This window comes from Drosophila arizonae, chromosome 4 (genome assembly GCF_054131065.1).
Source record: "Drosophila arizonae isolate 15081-1271.41 chromosome 4, UAZ_ARI_1.0, whole genome shotgun sequence".
Lineage (NCBI taxonomy): Eukaryota > Metazoa > Arthropoda > Insecta > Diptera > Drosophilidae > Drosophila > Drosophila arizonae.
The window spans coordinates 7,737,990-7,753,642 of record NC_142924.1 but is presented as its reverse complement, the minus strand read 5'-3'; the positions used below and the strand labels follow the sequence as shown (position 1 = coordinate 7,753,642).

Sequence of the window (15,653 nt, the reverse complement as noted above, 5' to 3'; positions counted from 1 at the left end):
TAGCTCTTTCTTTCTGTGTCGAAGGTCGCACCCATCATTTGCATAGCCAATATTTATTGGCCAAAAACAAAACTTAATCGATATAAGCATAAAAACAAAATAAATAAATAAATAAAAAAAAACTAAAACTACCAAAATATTTACGCTGTTGCTAGCAGATTTTTTTTATAGTGCTTCTTTTGTCTCGAATTTTAATTATTGGTAAATTGTAATATTCGAAGCCGAAAAAGTGGGACATTGCTCTTGCTGTGACTCCAAGACCAACGCTGTAATTCGAGCAGTTGCAAAGAAACGTTCAAATTGAACAGTAGTCGAAAATAAAGAATTGGAAGAAGCAGCAGAATATAGTCCATATGTACGTTAACAGATTGCAAAATTTTTCGATATTCGACAAAAAAGCAATGAATCATCGTTAAAATAATGGCTAGAACTGAGCATTAACGAAATTACTTTCGTTTTTATGAAATAACCTCCATTTAAATTTCCTATTCTGAAATTTAAAATTTCCTCCCTGTTTGCTAAATTTCCTTTCAAGTAATTGCCCACATGAGTGAGTGAGAGGGATATTTGTTAATAATATCCCAGGCTAATTCTCCTTCTTTTTCTTTATATTAGTTGACTCATTCCGTTCACCGTTGCATTTTAATGTGCATATGTATGTAACTATACACATGCACACATACATATATCAATTAGCATTTGCTGATATTTTTTCCTGAACTTTCATGCACACACATATACAAACTCACAGATGCGATGACGAAATGTGAGCATAGAAAGCTTTTTTTGCGTTTGTCTATTGCGATTTGCTTCCTGCATTTTTGCACTTGTTCACAAAAGCCACCCCCAAATCTCCTGCCTTCTCCATCTCTCACTCTTTGCTACTCTCTGTCTCCTACTCGACTTTAACTCTAGCTATTTATCGATAATGCAACTCTGTTTTCGATTAGTTAAGTATATTCTAGATCGTTGCACGCTGCGTATGCGCAATGTCTTCAATTACTTACCATTTGCAATAATAGTAATCCAATTTGGCGTATATCCATTATGTTTACCGTTGCATCAGTTTGTAGTTTGATTAAAAACAGTTGCACTTTACTTCGCAGCAGAAAATGGCTGCTGGGCAAATATTTGCATTGAAACGATTGTAAATATTGCGTATATTTTGTGTATGTAAAATCTACATTAACAGCAACAACAACAAAGGCAAAAACACTTTTAGGCACTGTGAGGGATCGCGGCCGCTGTTGTTGCTTGTTGGGTGGGTGGTTGGGTGGCGGGTGGGTCAAAATACAATTACACAAGACTTTTGCCAATTCCCAATTTGCTCGGCATTTTGGCAGTGAATGCAGCAGATACTAATGCTGATTCCGTATCAGAATCAGCTTTGACACACACACGCACACACACACACACACGCGCGCGCTCACGCACTATATGCGATAGATACAGATTTGTTGTTTCACTTGTAAGGCATTTTGATGCACTTCATTACGAGGATTCGATTGTCCGCGGGGGAGTGGCAATTATAATTACAATAGCGACTTTTTTTTATTTTACTTTGTTTTTGCGTTTGATTTGATTTGTTTTGGATAAGCGAAGGTTTTTCAAGATTTGTAGCTGTTGCTGCTGCTGCTGTGATCGACTGTGTTGTTCAGTTCGAATTTTTGCGACCGTCCGTTACAGCAGTCAGATGAAGACTAAACGCAAGCGAACGCGTTATTTTTGCACACAGCAGTGCAATGAGACACACAACAAACACAGCCACAAGCATGTGCACATGTATATGAAAACATTCACAGCGGCAGAGACACGCGCGCGGCCGCTCAAGTTCATGCTCTGAACTTCAAAGCTCAGTTACCTTCATGCACGTCGCTGTGCTGGTATTTGTGAGCACGCTCGCTGAGCGTATGCGCGTGAGTGCGAGTGAGAGAGACAGTCGGCAAAAGTGTGAGCTGTTTGACTTATTTGCACTTAAGAGAGCGTGCGCCCATGATAAATGAAATGCAGCCTTAAGAGAGCGCAGCAAAAGAGCGAGTTGGTGTACAAATCCTTTTATTAGGCTTACTTTCAAAACATAACGGAAATGCATACAAAAAATAATAGCATTGTGTAAATAAACTTAAACGATTTTTTGTAATTAATAACTGAAAATGGAAACGTGGTTGTTTATCTTTTTTCCTCTAAATTTTAATATGAACATATATGTATAAGAAAACAGCTTTTATGTTGTCTTCAGGGACGTTGGAATCTTAGGCAGACCAAATTCATCCGTTTCAATGGTGCTCTGCAACGGAGAACAAACTTGCATTAGTATTAATGTAATTTAACTATTTTTGTGACATTTTGTTACCTTGCCCGGTTTAACGCTATCGGCGCCTGGCTCTCTGTCTGGCGCTTCGGGCGCCTTGACAACATCATCTAAGTAGCTGGAGTCATCATCCAAAGCCATTTCATCACCCAATGCATCAAGCTCTGCCTGCAGATCATCGTCGTCCACCTCGGGCATTCCATAGGTGCGTCCCATGGCCTCTTGCACCTCGTCAGCCTGCTCCAGCATGTCCGCCATATCGTCGTGCATGTCCTCAATTTGATCGATATTAATTTTCTTATACTCCGTCTTCATTTGCTTCACACCATCCTTCATGGCGGCCACTGTGGCTTGAGTATCCTTGAGCGATTGGGCAGCATAGTTGGCTTGTTCCATATTGAAGGATTGATTGCGCAGAGATTCAGCTTGTTGCTCATAGCTAAAATAAGCACAGATAAAAATGAGTACAAAAATAACCCGGCCATAGTTTATTACGCCTTACGCCTTCTTTTGTTTGAGCACACGCAGCGCTCTTTGTTTAACGGAGTTCTTGGCTGGGGATTCTCGCATTTTGCTCATTTGTTCACGATATTTACGCAGCTCCGTCTCCAATTTCGCAATCTTTTCTTCAATGTTGGCTGCTCGAGCGTCCACCTATGAAAATGCTGATTAGGCTTTTTTTTATTCATATTTATAGATACACAGTTACTTACTCCACTAATACAGTCATTTAGACTTGGGCCGGGCTCCTTGGGCTTTCCACGTCCAAAAAGTCGATTCATTTTGTGCTCTGCGTAAGCTTCTGTAAAAAATTTAATGAATATTTAACAATTTTGCGTTGAATTTTGTTTGATGACTAATTTTTCTTCTTCTTCCCACGTAATATAAACAGCTGAGTATAATACTATCGATACTTGTGTATCGAATGCAACAGTTTATCGGTAGTTTGCGTCAGCCCTGAAAAGTAACAATGTACAAGAATTAAAATATATAATTTTTTTAAATAATCATGATTCGTTAGATTTCTTAAATTATACCTATGCTGCATACTTCCTCTATAAGTAACTATGATTAATTAAACCACCTGTTATTAGCATCAAATGAAACCACTTGTTATGTATATGTATATTTTTGAATAACGATTGGGATTCGTTGCCATCGCTAGGTATACACAACAGTTATGTGATAGAGATGGGCATTGTTGTTCAATTGAAAGAGGAGATACAATAGTTTCAAATTAAACTATTTAAAATTCCATTCTATATTCAATAGGGTTTCATTAGTAAATAAATGGTCAGATAACTGAATTTAAGCAAGCAAATGCATAACGAAACGATTTAGATGCACAGCACCGCTCAAATTAAAATGAACCACAAGAGAGCAAAGAGTTCATTGGTTCGCTCAGCGTTGTGAATCGTTTGAGCGAACATATTGCGAGGCAATTTTACTATAAAAGCGGATTGCTGCAGCTTCCAGCATTATTTTCTGTAAGCGAAGTTTGTCTGTCGGAGAGCGGGAGAAGTGAAAAATGCATTGAAAATGCGAGAAGTGCAGCACGACAGAAACGTTTAATTGCTGTTTTTAACCGCGTAAAAATGAAAGCTGCAAATTGTGCTAAAAATCTAATATATACTAGATAAACCCACAAGAACGCTGTGAATTGCGTTATAAAATAATTGTCGCATATGCTATATATGTATATATATGTGTGTTTGTGTTAGTATTGTTAATTCAATTTTGTGAAAATTCAATATTTGCACAGCCACAGCCAGTGCCACAGAGGCGTCGCATAGCGTGCGGGTTCCATTGACGTCACAGCCGCTGCGTCAATTGGTTTAAAAGTGCTGCCACGCCTACCCAACCATGTTGCAAGCTGCTGTAAGCCAGTGAACGAAGTTGCCAACAGCATTATGGATAGCTCCATGTATTATAAAGCATTAAGGGACAGCGCTGTAGACGCGACAGAGACTGCTTTGATCAACAGCGACGTCGACAGCGGCAGCACTGCTACGCCACACGTTGAGGATGGCGTCTCCATGGACAACTTCTATCCGGCTTTGGTGCAATGTTTTGGTATTATTATATGCGGGTAAGTTGGGCTAATACACTTGACCCACGCACATTTGGTTGACATTTGCAAAACTTTGTGTACCTTGACCCTTGACTGAATGTTGCGTGGGCGCTTCCCACAACATTAACAGTTAACTACTGTTGTTTTTGTTATTGTCTCGTTGTACGTGTTAGTTTGTGCAGTTCGATATTGTGATCTGGTTTGTCACGCGCTCGTTCAATGACCGGTTCCGATTCATACATATATAAATGCCAATTTTTAATTTCCTTGAACTAACAGCAACAAGAGAGGCATTAACAGTGTCCTAATCTATTGTTATTTTTACTGGTGAAATGATTTTGGCTAGGTAAAGTAGATTATTTATATATGATATACAAATTTTAATATTACTTTTATTTAACGTAATAAATATAAACAAATATTTTGCTCATTAAATTACTCAAGAAACACTAAATTAATTGGCTATCCAGAAAAGGTTTATTGCGTCCACTATCAATTAAAGTGTATTTCTCTTCTAGACAGTAAGCGTTAGACAATGTGCTCAAAGCGTTTACTTTCTCTCTTTCGTTTTGTGCTCTTTATTAGATATGTGCCAAAATGCTTGACCTTGCTCTTCTAAAGCTTTCATGTATTTTAAGAGAATCTTCAAGCTGATTGAACAAATTAGATTAGCTTGTTTAAGCATATTTTTAATTCAATATAAATATTTAATTGTAAATACATTCCTTATTATTATTAAAATTCATAATTTCTGTGGGTTTTTTTAAACGTTTTATTCCGCATATTTTCCCCTTAGTCATGCGGGTCGTTGGCTTAAGGCGTGGGAATATTCCCTTTCCGTGCATAGTTAGCATACCAAAATGAATCAGCGAATTGAATTGATTAATGTTTGCAGTGTAGATTTATATAAATATTTGTGTATTTTTAGTAGATGTTAATTCATTCATTTTATTCAAGTTATATTTATTTGCTATTTTTTTTTTTTTTTTATAAGAACAATTAAATGTCACTGGAAAAGTGGGCCATAAATTGTTGCAAATTTTTGGACGCACAGAAGCGTGAAGCGTTTCCAATTGCCAATCGTGCACTATTCAAATACAATCTTAGATATAGCCATATGCAAATAAACAACAATTAAAAATGTGCAACAATAACAACAGAAAAACTTTAATACTAGTTTAAATTTCGCGCTTTGCCAAAGGCAATTTCAAAATATTTGCGTTCAATTAGTAAATTACAATAAGCGAAAGTAAAACGTTTAGTGAGTGCGATAGATAAATAAACAATGTGTATGCCTATATAGGATATATAAGTGTGTGTGTGGACATATAGACAATTACAAATGACCTTGCAATATTCACTGTAAGCAAAATTGATCAAAATCGATTGATGCAATCGTCTAACAATTATGCAATCGAAAATCGACTGACAATGCAATTACGTATACTGGCTATATACCCTATACGTTATACATGCATATATTTGCTTAAACTGTATGCATACGTATAGACATACAGTGGTAACTCGATTGCAGAGAAGTTCTTAAATTGTCATGATACATTCAATTCAGAATTTATTCACAAGCTCAGCTGATAAGTATTCGAACATAGATTATTCTAGCTTAACTACAATAATTGTTTGTTGAACTTTTCAATAATTTTTCTATTTCCACATATATATTTAAATAGATTATCGCTAGCCAGCTGTTTTATTAACTATTTATATATATATATATAGCTATGCATATGTATAATATTGATTCTAATTAACAGTTGGGCTTTACAGATAAGAAATACTTTGAAATTGATAAACTTATTTGCGAGACTGATAAGAGAAAGTAAGTTTATGTTTTTGCCTTTGTCTTGGACTAGCTTTCATATTGAATTTAGCTGATTATTTTAATGAATTCAAAGCGTTTGCTATCAATAAGAAAGAGAGGAAGGCAAATAAAGTGATTTCCAAATATGTTTGTAACTATGTGATGAAAATAAAAATAATATAAACTATATAGTAGACAGTAAATAATGAAAATATTAATAAATGAAGATAGCTATTAAGTAAATAAAAAAAATTTTAAAAAATATGGATTTATTACAATGTAATTAACATGAATGAATAATAAGCAATACATAATAAAGTATGATTCAATAAATTAGTAATAAATAGTCAAAAATAATAAATATTAATAAATGCAAAGTCAGTAATAATTGTTGATAAATTGAAAATACTTTTAGATGGTTATGCATTACATATCAATCCTTATATGAATGCCCACTATAGTATTACCGAAAACTCGTATGCCCACTGTACCTATGATAATACAGACACTACAATGTTTCAAGTGCTAGCTTAGATGCATGCTAAGCGGGTTTAAGTGCCGATAGATAGGTGATGCACGCGAGTGCCTTATAGACAACAGCTCGGTACGTCGTAGCTGCTACTGTTTGATCAACAACAACAATGACAATAATTGTAATAATTTATAATTCTATTTTATAACATTGCAAGATCGAAGCATAACAGCAAATTATAATTGAGCTTTAATTGCCTTAGTTTAAATACTAATAATCAAATTATGCAATGTTAACTAATTGTTCACATGGATTTCAATCGCATCTAATAACTGGCAATGGAAATACCTGAAATGCCTTAAATGTGACCCTACAAATGAAACATTTCGTACTAAAAATAGTTATCAACGTAACAGCTGTTCTATGTTTAACTAAATATATAGAGCAAGAATTCAAAATGTTGAGATAGTTTCTTCATTAGTCAGCTTTTGTTTTATCTAGAAACTAGGCACGTGACTTGCTATGAGAGGCAAATATCACAAGCTCTTCTGCCGAAATATTGAATGCAATTGTATTTATTGTAATCTGAAAAGCGAAGCTCTTTTTGTTAAGCTCTATAAGTCTATAAAAGTTAGCGGAATGTTTCCATTCATTACCAGCTCATTTGCCAGCTTTGACACTTGTTTATACAACAAACACACGAAAAATACAATGAATAACAAGCAACAACAACAAACGCGGCACAACTGTTAATAGAAAAGGCAAAACGGAATTCTTCCAAAAACGTGAACACTTGATAATAGAACATATCTAGAAATTGGAACAACAGCTAATTTAATTTCAAATGGTTGTTATTATAGTTAGATGTATGAGATATAGTTACAACTATGCATACCCATTGTTAATTGGGTGGGTTAATAGGGTATACTGTTTTTGTTTTAAATATTTGTTATCAGTAGATAGAGGATATACATACATATATAGACATTTTTCCTATATATAACTGACTGTAAATTGTTAAACGTAAACTTTTCCAATTAGTCAGGTTTCACTGCATACGTTTGGAAATTTATTCATTAAACTACCTTCACCTGTTTCTAGAACACTCGTTGTTTCACGACATCTGTGTTTGTTATATATTAACAAACTTTATTCCTTCTTAAAATTAACAAAAAATCAGGAGAGCGTAAAGTTAAATATCTATATTTATACAGCTTTCCTTTGATTGATTAACTGCAGTCAAGCTTGTTTCGTTTAAACAAATCTTTGCTGATTGCAGCAGCAAAAAGTTCTGTCTTACAGCACACAGGTGACAAGACAGGTGAATTACATATATTTTATGTACTTTAGTTAAATATCAAGCAGACAACATGAGGGAAATCATTTATTGAGCTGCTATAAATCGCAATCACGCACCAAGCAGACATTTTTTTATTGTTGTTGAGGTCAGCGAAGTAGCTCAGGTTTTTTTTTGTGGTGTGTGGGGAAGTACTCCAGTTATATATGTTTATATATAATATATGTCTGGGGAGTTTTTCGTTGGGCGGAACAAATTGAGTGCAACATTCACAAGATTTTGAAATGCAAAACTGGTCTTTACACCTTTTGTTTTGTTTTTATTATTAATAATATTAATATTGTTCAGTTTGTTGTTGCGTGTTGGCTTGTTTATATATGTAAATGTTTGAAAGTTCCGCGTATATACTTTATTTATATATTATATATATATTTAAATGCACGCACATTTAATATTATTAAAGAGGTGTGGCTCAATCTAAAGTTAAATCTTTTTATTATTGCCTTTTCTTTACACCCTACACTAATTGATTATAGCTAAATGGGTATATTGATTTCATTGAAATATATGGTAAAGGCAGAAATGCAAACGGGCAGACAAGGAGACATAAGTTAGTTAAGTTGATCTCGTAAACCACAAAAGATTCTTGAAATTTGAAATATATATACCAGCCCAATGTTCAGTACAAATACATAATTTATATCATTTTCTAAGTGATAAACAAATGTGAAGACCAGAAAATATTGTATGGAACCTGATAAAAAAAATTTGTCTAAAGTATATAATGTTTTTAAGATCATTAGGATACCTCCTCACCTAAACTGATATTCAATAAGTTGACTCTACATGATTTAATTTGATAAATATCGTATATATAAATGTATAGAAAAATTCTAGAGCTATAGAAATAGGGTATCTCCCAGTCAGTCAACATATAATCATTAATACATTTATTTAATTTCCATTCATCATTTATTATCATTGCTATAATCACTAATTATTCCCCATCTCTTTTCTCTTCTCAGCTATATAGCGGGACGCTTTAAGATCATCAGCAATGCGGAAACCAAAGGATTGGCCACATTTGTGGGCACCTTCGCCCTGCCGTCGCTCATCTTTCTCTCACTCGTCGAGCTCAATTGGAGAGCCGTGAACTGGACCTTTCTGCTGGCCATGCTCATATCGAAGGCAATTGTCTTCTTTGCCGTATTGGTCATTTGTCTGCTCGTGGCGCGACCTTTGAACTATGCGCGTGCCGGTCTAATGGCCATCTTCTGCACGCAGAGCAACGATTTTGCCATTGGATATCCCATAGGTAAGACAAAGATCCCTCTCTCTCTCTCTCTCTCTCTAGTCTCTATTTAATCTTTGCTTGCTTTTAGTTATGGCTCTTTATAAAGATGTCCACCCGGAGTATGCTTCGTATTTGTACCTAATGGCGCCCATTTCGCTGGCCATTCTCAATCCCATTGGCTTGGTTCTCTTGGAGATTAGCAAGATTATCAACAGCAAGAAGGAGGTTAGCCGTAATCCGCCCCTCTGCCCGGAAACCTGTCCCGCTGAGCAGCTTAGCAAGCAGCGCCGTTGCCTGGGCGAGCATACGATACTCGTGTGGAATACCATCAAGTCGTTATTCTTCAATCCTTTGCTGCTGATGACACTGCTGGGCGTGGCAGCTGGCTTCCTCTTTCCCAAAGGACTGCCCGAAGTGGTGGCTAGCGTGCTGCGGGTGTTCGGACAGAGTTTCTCGGCCACGGCTTTGTTTTTGTTGGGCCTCAAGATTTTGGGCGGCGGCACCGGAACGGAACGCAAGACAATGGGCATGGGTCTGCTGCTGCCAAGTGTGCTCATTCTGGTTAAGATGTAAGCTGTTGCTTAAATAGAGTAATTGGATATGCCTAACATATCTTTTCCTTCTTTTCCCCTTCAGTTTGGTATTGCCTTTGGTCTGTCGCCAAACTGTGAACATTATTCAGGCCGGCGAGAACTTCAATGATACCACGGAGCTGAGCACCTTTGGCTTTCTCTATGGCACCTTTCCTGCGGCGCCGGGCGCCTTTGTCATTGCTACCCAATACAATGTGGAAGTGGAACTGGTTAGCATAACAAATGATATACATACAATTATATGTTTAATTGACATTTTTACATATTTTATAGATCGCTCGCAGCATGGTCTTGTGCACGTTCATCTCGGCGCCGCTTATGTTTATATCCGCCAAGATGATATCGCTGACGAATCTAAAACCCTTGGACTATTTACACGAGCTGGATGCCTTCTCCTTTGACATCAGCGTGGCAGGCGCCGCCGCCTGTTGCTGGATGCTCGCGCTGCTGATAGTGACGAAGCGCTTTAAGCGCATGCCGCAACGCATAACAGCTTGCCTAGTGCTCTCACAGGTGCAAACTGTGTTAAACTTGAATAATAGTTTACATATTTAACAACTGGTTTTCGCTTTTATCAGCTCATGTGCTGCATTGGCGTCATACTCTGGTCGAAGCTGGATCACGTGGAGCGCTGGCCTCTGTACCTGCAGTTCTTTTTGTTCAATATAGGCACCTACAGCTCGCGCTTATGGACAGCTATACTGGCCATAACGCTGCTCTTCTTGCAGTGTCGCAGCTTGTGCTTTGTGCTCAAACTGTGGCCCTATATGGTGAGCTGTTTAAATATAAGTGAAATGTGCTCTCCCTCATTGACTTCTTTATATCTGCGCAGCTCGTCTTTGCTTGGGGCGTGCCGGCTCTTATCTCTGGTCTGCTAATCGCCTTCGATTCCAAATCCATGCCTAGTGAGAAACAGAATCCCAGCTTTCAATATGGCAATGCCCAGGCAGCTATTGCAGTCTTTCTGCTCGTGATGTGCTTCATAGGTGCGTAGGAGCTTCAACGACTTCAGTTCAATAGAAAACTGATGAGAAATTTGCATATTTGACGCGTTATGACAGCTTGCCAAACAAGCTTACAATGATGCATTCAAAGTTTTCAATCTGATTCTAAAACTTAAGATAAGCAGCAGAGTTTTGCTATCATAAATCTAATTGAATCAAATTTTACAGTTACTGTGGGCTGTCTCGTGCTGCATCAACGTTATAAGAAGCGCTATGAAAAGTACCTGACCTATTCGCGTGAGTTATCCAATCCGGATTCGGGTATGCTTTTGCTATCACAATACCATAATTACCAACGAGTTAATCAGCTCCATTATCTACAGCATCCGATTTGCATTCAACTGTATCAACGGCCAATTTGTTGGCCAATGCAGATCGTTCGCCCTTGCGGCAGAGCTTGCGCACAACTTCGTATTCCTCCTCGTCCGACGATGATGAAATGATCACCACAACTGTTGTGCCCGAGATCAGGGCGAATGGTGGCTGTGGCTCCGGCAATGGCAACTGTTGCTCCACCTCGACGGCAACCACGCCCACAACAGCATCCACTGTGGTCATGGATATAGAAGATCTACTAAATCGCAGCCGGCAGCGCAATGTGATGAAGGATTTGGATAAGATTGATAGTGCCCCAACAACAGAATCGTAGGCATAGACTTGATCTGTAGGCTAGAGTGGTTAATTGAACATTTCCTTTATTGTAGCCACATGTGCAGCAGTGCGTACAACTGCGGTCCGAGCACCTCGCGCCAGAGCTGTCAGAATATCATTGAACGGTATGAGGAGCAGACGCGCAGTGGTCTGGAGCCATTGGAGCATACGAGCGATTCCGATGAGCATCAGACACTGAAGCATACCATTCTATTGATCATACTGCTCTGCTCCATGTTTGTCGGCCTGGCCGTGTCCATTTGGACGCTGGTCATGGAGGGTATGTCGGGCATCTATTTGGAGCTAAGTTTCCTAGATGCGTTCCTCAACTTTGGCCAGGGATTAATTGTGCTCGCTGTGTTTATAAGCGACACAGGCGAGCTGCTAATGCCACTGATCAAATTCTGGCGTAAACTCTGGTTAGTATTTAGTTGAATATTGAACTGAAGTAGTATTGGTATATTGATGCAATTCCATTTTAGGTATGGCGCCAATGTCGTCAGTCTACCTCACTGGTCCACTCTACGGCCGGAGACAAAGCAGATATGCGAGCAGTTTCGCAATCATCACTTGGAGAACTGCAAGAAGGACATTGCCAAGGATAGACGGTGAGTTCTCTGGGTTATTGCTTGACTATGTTTATACAATTGCTGCTATTCCCCGACAGATGGCGCATTCGTGTTTACCGCAAGGTATTCTATGGCAGCGAATTCGTTAGCTGGCTCATCGAGGTGGGCCTCTCGAAGGATCGCATTGAGGCTGTGCATTATGCACGACATCTGGTCGACGGTCGTGTACTGCGACACATTAACAACGTTTATCATTTCGAGGATAAGCAATTGCTTTACAACTTCTGCAGTCGCATCTAAACGACATGAGAATGCAACGACGCCAAATGTTAAGTTCGTTTCTGTTATGATTAAGTGAGAATCGTGTTATTCGTGTGCTGTGATTGTACGCTAGCGGGTATGCACATCACACATACGCACGCGCACACAGACACAGACACACACACACGTACATACCACTATAGACAGCCATCGATTAGTGTGTGTGTATCCGTGTGTGTGTGTGCGTGTGTGCGTGAGTGGGTGTTTATGCCTTTGCATAGGGAAAATGTTTATTGTCTATTTATACAAACTATAAATATGCTTTGACACATTTGTTTATACAATAAGTAGTTAGTTTATTTAGGAGCAAAAGCTCAAGCTATAGTGCAATAATTTAGCAAATATATACTATATATACTTATAATTAATCAAATTTGCAAATTCAACGAAGCTTCTGTCACAAGCAACTGTGCATAAAACGTGTGTGAATGCCCATATCGAGCTATAACTAAAAGCAAATGCCTATATCCTATCTTGTATGCTAAATACATACGCATCAATAAATTTATATATATATATATATATATCTACTATATATATACACATCGAAAACAAATTACAAATGCAATTGTGTCGCATTCGTTTTTAAAATTCTTTCGATTTCAGCTTCGGTTTTATTTAAGTCATTTGCATTTTACTTATACATACTTATACATATATATACATATATATGTGTGTGTATAGCTACAGTCTGTTTATCTATAGTTATATCAACATCTTGTGGGCTCTATAATTTTAAATTTATTTTCTTGTTGTTTTTGTTTCATTTCGCTTTTGGCTTTGCACGCGTTGAACAATTTTCGTGTTTGTAATTCCAATTGACTAATTCCGGCCCGTTTTAATGGAACGAGCGCTACGTTTTGGGAGCCTCTATTGATAAAATGTTAATTGTGAGCCGAGAGACAGATAGACAGAGAGAGAGAGAGACGACTTATTGAGCCATTAAAATGCCGCGGATGATGTCTCAATGTTTTGATATTTAAAACTTGGTAATCTTTTTTTTACTTGTTGACTGCTTCTTTGTTTTATATGTTTTGTTTTTAATTTTGGCTGCGTGCCTTTTTAAGGTGCCAATACAATAAACATTCTTATTTGTTTGTTATGCTAAATAGTTGCCTGCAAATATGTGAACCACTGTGCAGCCACTGGGTGGCTCTGCGCCTACGGCCAATTGTTGGCGCAGCTTCCGTTTGAATGGACTGCACTTCGTATGCAATTCACGTCACAGTATGCACTCGGCATAAACAACTGCAGTCAGGCACCCACCCAGCCAGCCAGCCAGCCAGCCAGTTGTAAGACATTGATGCATGACCGAGCAGCACCCACTTCAAGTTTCCTCAAGCTTGCCGAGCTGCACAATTCTTGGGACAGCATCGACATCTAACTAGAAAATTATGAACGCATTTACATATGTCTGAATGTATATGTATTCACATGTGTATGCATTCATATGCACACATATATTTACTTATCATGCATAGCTCATGCAATTGGGACTACCCCAAAAAATGTTGCTCGAGCGAGTGTGTTATCAGCTGCGAAGATTGCAAGCTCGTTAACTTTAATGACAACTTAAAGCAAATAAGATAAGTTAACAAAAAACGAACTAAATAAACATATAAAAATAAAAATTGCATTGACCTTGACATTTCGCGCAGATAGGAAAGTGTATAACGGGGCAGCTATATTTGGTCTTTTATAATGGAAAGATTTTTCCAATTTACCAAATATTGAGAAGTATACAAAAAATTATCTAATTTTACTAATTATCAACTGTATTCTACTTGAGCACTTGTTTCACGATTCCATCAACCTGATTTCTGGACCTTTGTAAATAACAATTTTTTTCAAGTTCGTAGAACTGATTCGATTTAGTATATAATTCTTCATAGTTGCTGACTATGAATAATTAAATGAGTAAAGCAGTAAGTAAAGTAAAAAGAAAATAGAAAAGAAGTAGAGAGCTACTGAGAAAAGAATAAATTATAATAGGTTTTCTTTAAAAAAAAAATTACATATTTATAATCATGTTTTATATGTACAGTTTTCTTTAATATTCCTCAAATCATTCCCTATATAACATGGGACACTGCACAAATATTTCATCAAAACTTGCAGGCACTACGGAGTCAGTGGAAAGAATGTGGAGCTATATATATCTTATTTGCAGGCCAAATACAATTGTGCAAGCAGCTTAAGTGGGGTTTGCCAATGAGTCAGAAGATTTACAAAGTCAATACGGAATATGTGGGTAAATACAGATATAAAAATTATATGAGTACTTCGATTGTAAGACTTGACTATATACAGATATATATAGACATATTACTATTTGAATTATTCTTGGAAATGGGACTAGAGCATTTAGAGGGCTTAGGGGCAGCATTATCCCAACTCACATTTGAAAAGTGCTTGTCAAATATAACAAGAGGATGTTGGCAATTGGACTGGCAGTCAGGCATCGCGTGGGCTGGCTCAAACGCTGCTTTACCATTAATCAGTGACTTTAGGGTGCTAAGCTAATAAATGAAAAGGTCTAGCAAATAATACGTTATTATTTATGAATTCCATTTTGGCCAACACAAGCCACAGGCAACGAGCCAAGAGTCGCAGGTCAGTCAACTGTTCTGTCAAAGAAGAGAAGATGTATATATATATATATAGTATATAGTATGAAGTATATAGTGTATATAAATGCAATTTTTATGTGCCCTCAAAAAGGCAAACGAAAAATTATGAGGCCGGCGCTCTGTAAGCTTTCAATTAACGGATAGCCAACAGGACATCGAGGGATAGACTGAATTCACTGGAATATATTACGCAAAAACTTTTACTGGGCCTTAAGTCAAAGTTCGTGTTTGCCTTTTTGTTACTCACTATCTGTCTCTGTCTGTGTGTATGTGTGTGTGGTGGGTGTGTGTGTTTTGGACAAATTAGCTAAAAATAGTCACGGCATGACGTCCTTCAAGCTGCAGGACAGCCTCTTCATAGGGACCAGCATCTGACGGTCTTTGAATTTATTATCAACAAAAGTCGACGAATGTGAAGCATATTGTGTGGGCCAACAATTGATTGGCAGCATGTGTGCGTGTATCTGTGTCTGTGGGTGTGTGTACATAAACCCTTGTCTGTGTGTGTGTGTGTGTGTGTGTGTGTGCGTTAGGCTGCGAACTCGCAATTAAATTACACATTGCGCATTCGCCGCATTGTCAACAAATTGAAGCCGCTGACTGCAGACAGCGCTGTTGCCG

The 15,653-nt window shown here is 37.7% G+C and overlaps 3 protein-coding genes and 1 long non-coding RNA gene across 7 annotated transcripts in view; 1 reads left to right on the top strand and 3 right to left on the bottom strand.

Annotated features, from left to right (window-relative positions):
- The window catches only part of Eip74EF (Ecdysone-induced protein E74), a 56,129-nt gene extending 54,412 nt beyond the window's left edge, over positions 1-1,717 (bottom strand). The window contains exon 1 of the mRNA XM_089467471.1: positions 1,008-1,717. The gene's annotated coding sequence lies outside the window, so the exon portion shown is untranslated. The remainder of the gene's footprint in view (positions 1-1,007) is intronic.
- Positions 1,718-2,038: 321 nt separating this feature from the next.
- On the bottom strand, positions 2,039-3,204 carry Vps60 (vacuolar protein sorting 60). Its single transcript, XM_018006108.2, has 4 exons — positions 3,025-3,204; positions 2,814-2,965; positions 2,354-2,750; positions 2,039-2,287 (listed from the first exon to the last, which is right to left on the bottom strand). Exons 1-4 carry the CDS (start codon positions 3,091-3,093, stop codon positions 2,225-2,227), a joined length of 681 nt encoding a protein of 226 aa, XP_017861597.1. The 5' UTR covers positions 3,094-3,204; the 3' UTR covers positions 2,039-2,224.
- A 436-nt stretch (positions 3,205-3,640) lies between these two features.
- anchor (integral membrane protein GPR155 homolog anchor) lies at positions 3,641-12,920 on the top strand. 4 transcript variants are annotated; one of them, XM_018006093.2, is made up of 13 exons: positions 3,641-3,798; positions 4,074-4,400; positions 8,996-9,285; positions 9,353-9,833; positions 9,901-10,066; positions 10,131-10,370; positions 10,436-10,627; positions 10,690-10,843; positions 11,030-11,122; positions 11,185-11,506; positions 11,566-11,931; positions 11,995-12,120; positions 12,180-12,920. In XM_018006093.2, the coding sequence occupies exons 2-13, from the start codon at positions 4,222-4,224 to the stop codon at positions 12,379-12,381; spliced, it is 2,811 nt and encodes a 936-aa protein (XP_017861582.1). In that variant the 5' UTR covers positions 3,641-3,798; positions 4,074-4,221; the 3' UTR covers positions 12,382-12,920. The 4 variants fall into 4 exon arrangements, with proteins under 4 accessions (XP_017861582.1, XP_089324560.1, XP_089324561.1 ...); XM_089468434.1 differs by having other exon boundaries at positions 3,723-4,400; positions 11,030-11,098; positions 11,170-11,506; XM_089468435.1 differs by having other exon boundaries at positions 3,724-4,400; positions 11,030-11,098.
- Positions 12,921-12,945: 25 nt separating this feature from the next.
- Positions 12,946-14,341, bottom strand: LOC149269061 (uncharacterized). The gene is made up of 3 exons (XR_016270014.1): positions 14,044-14,341; positions 13,871-13,937; positions 12,946-13,786 (listed from the first exon to the last, which is right to left on the bottom strand). It is a non-coding gene; the product is annotated as an uncharacterized LOC149269061 (long non-coding RNA).
- Between the last annotated feature and the right edge of the window lie 1,312 nt (positions 14,342-15,653).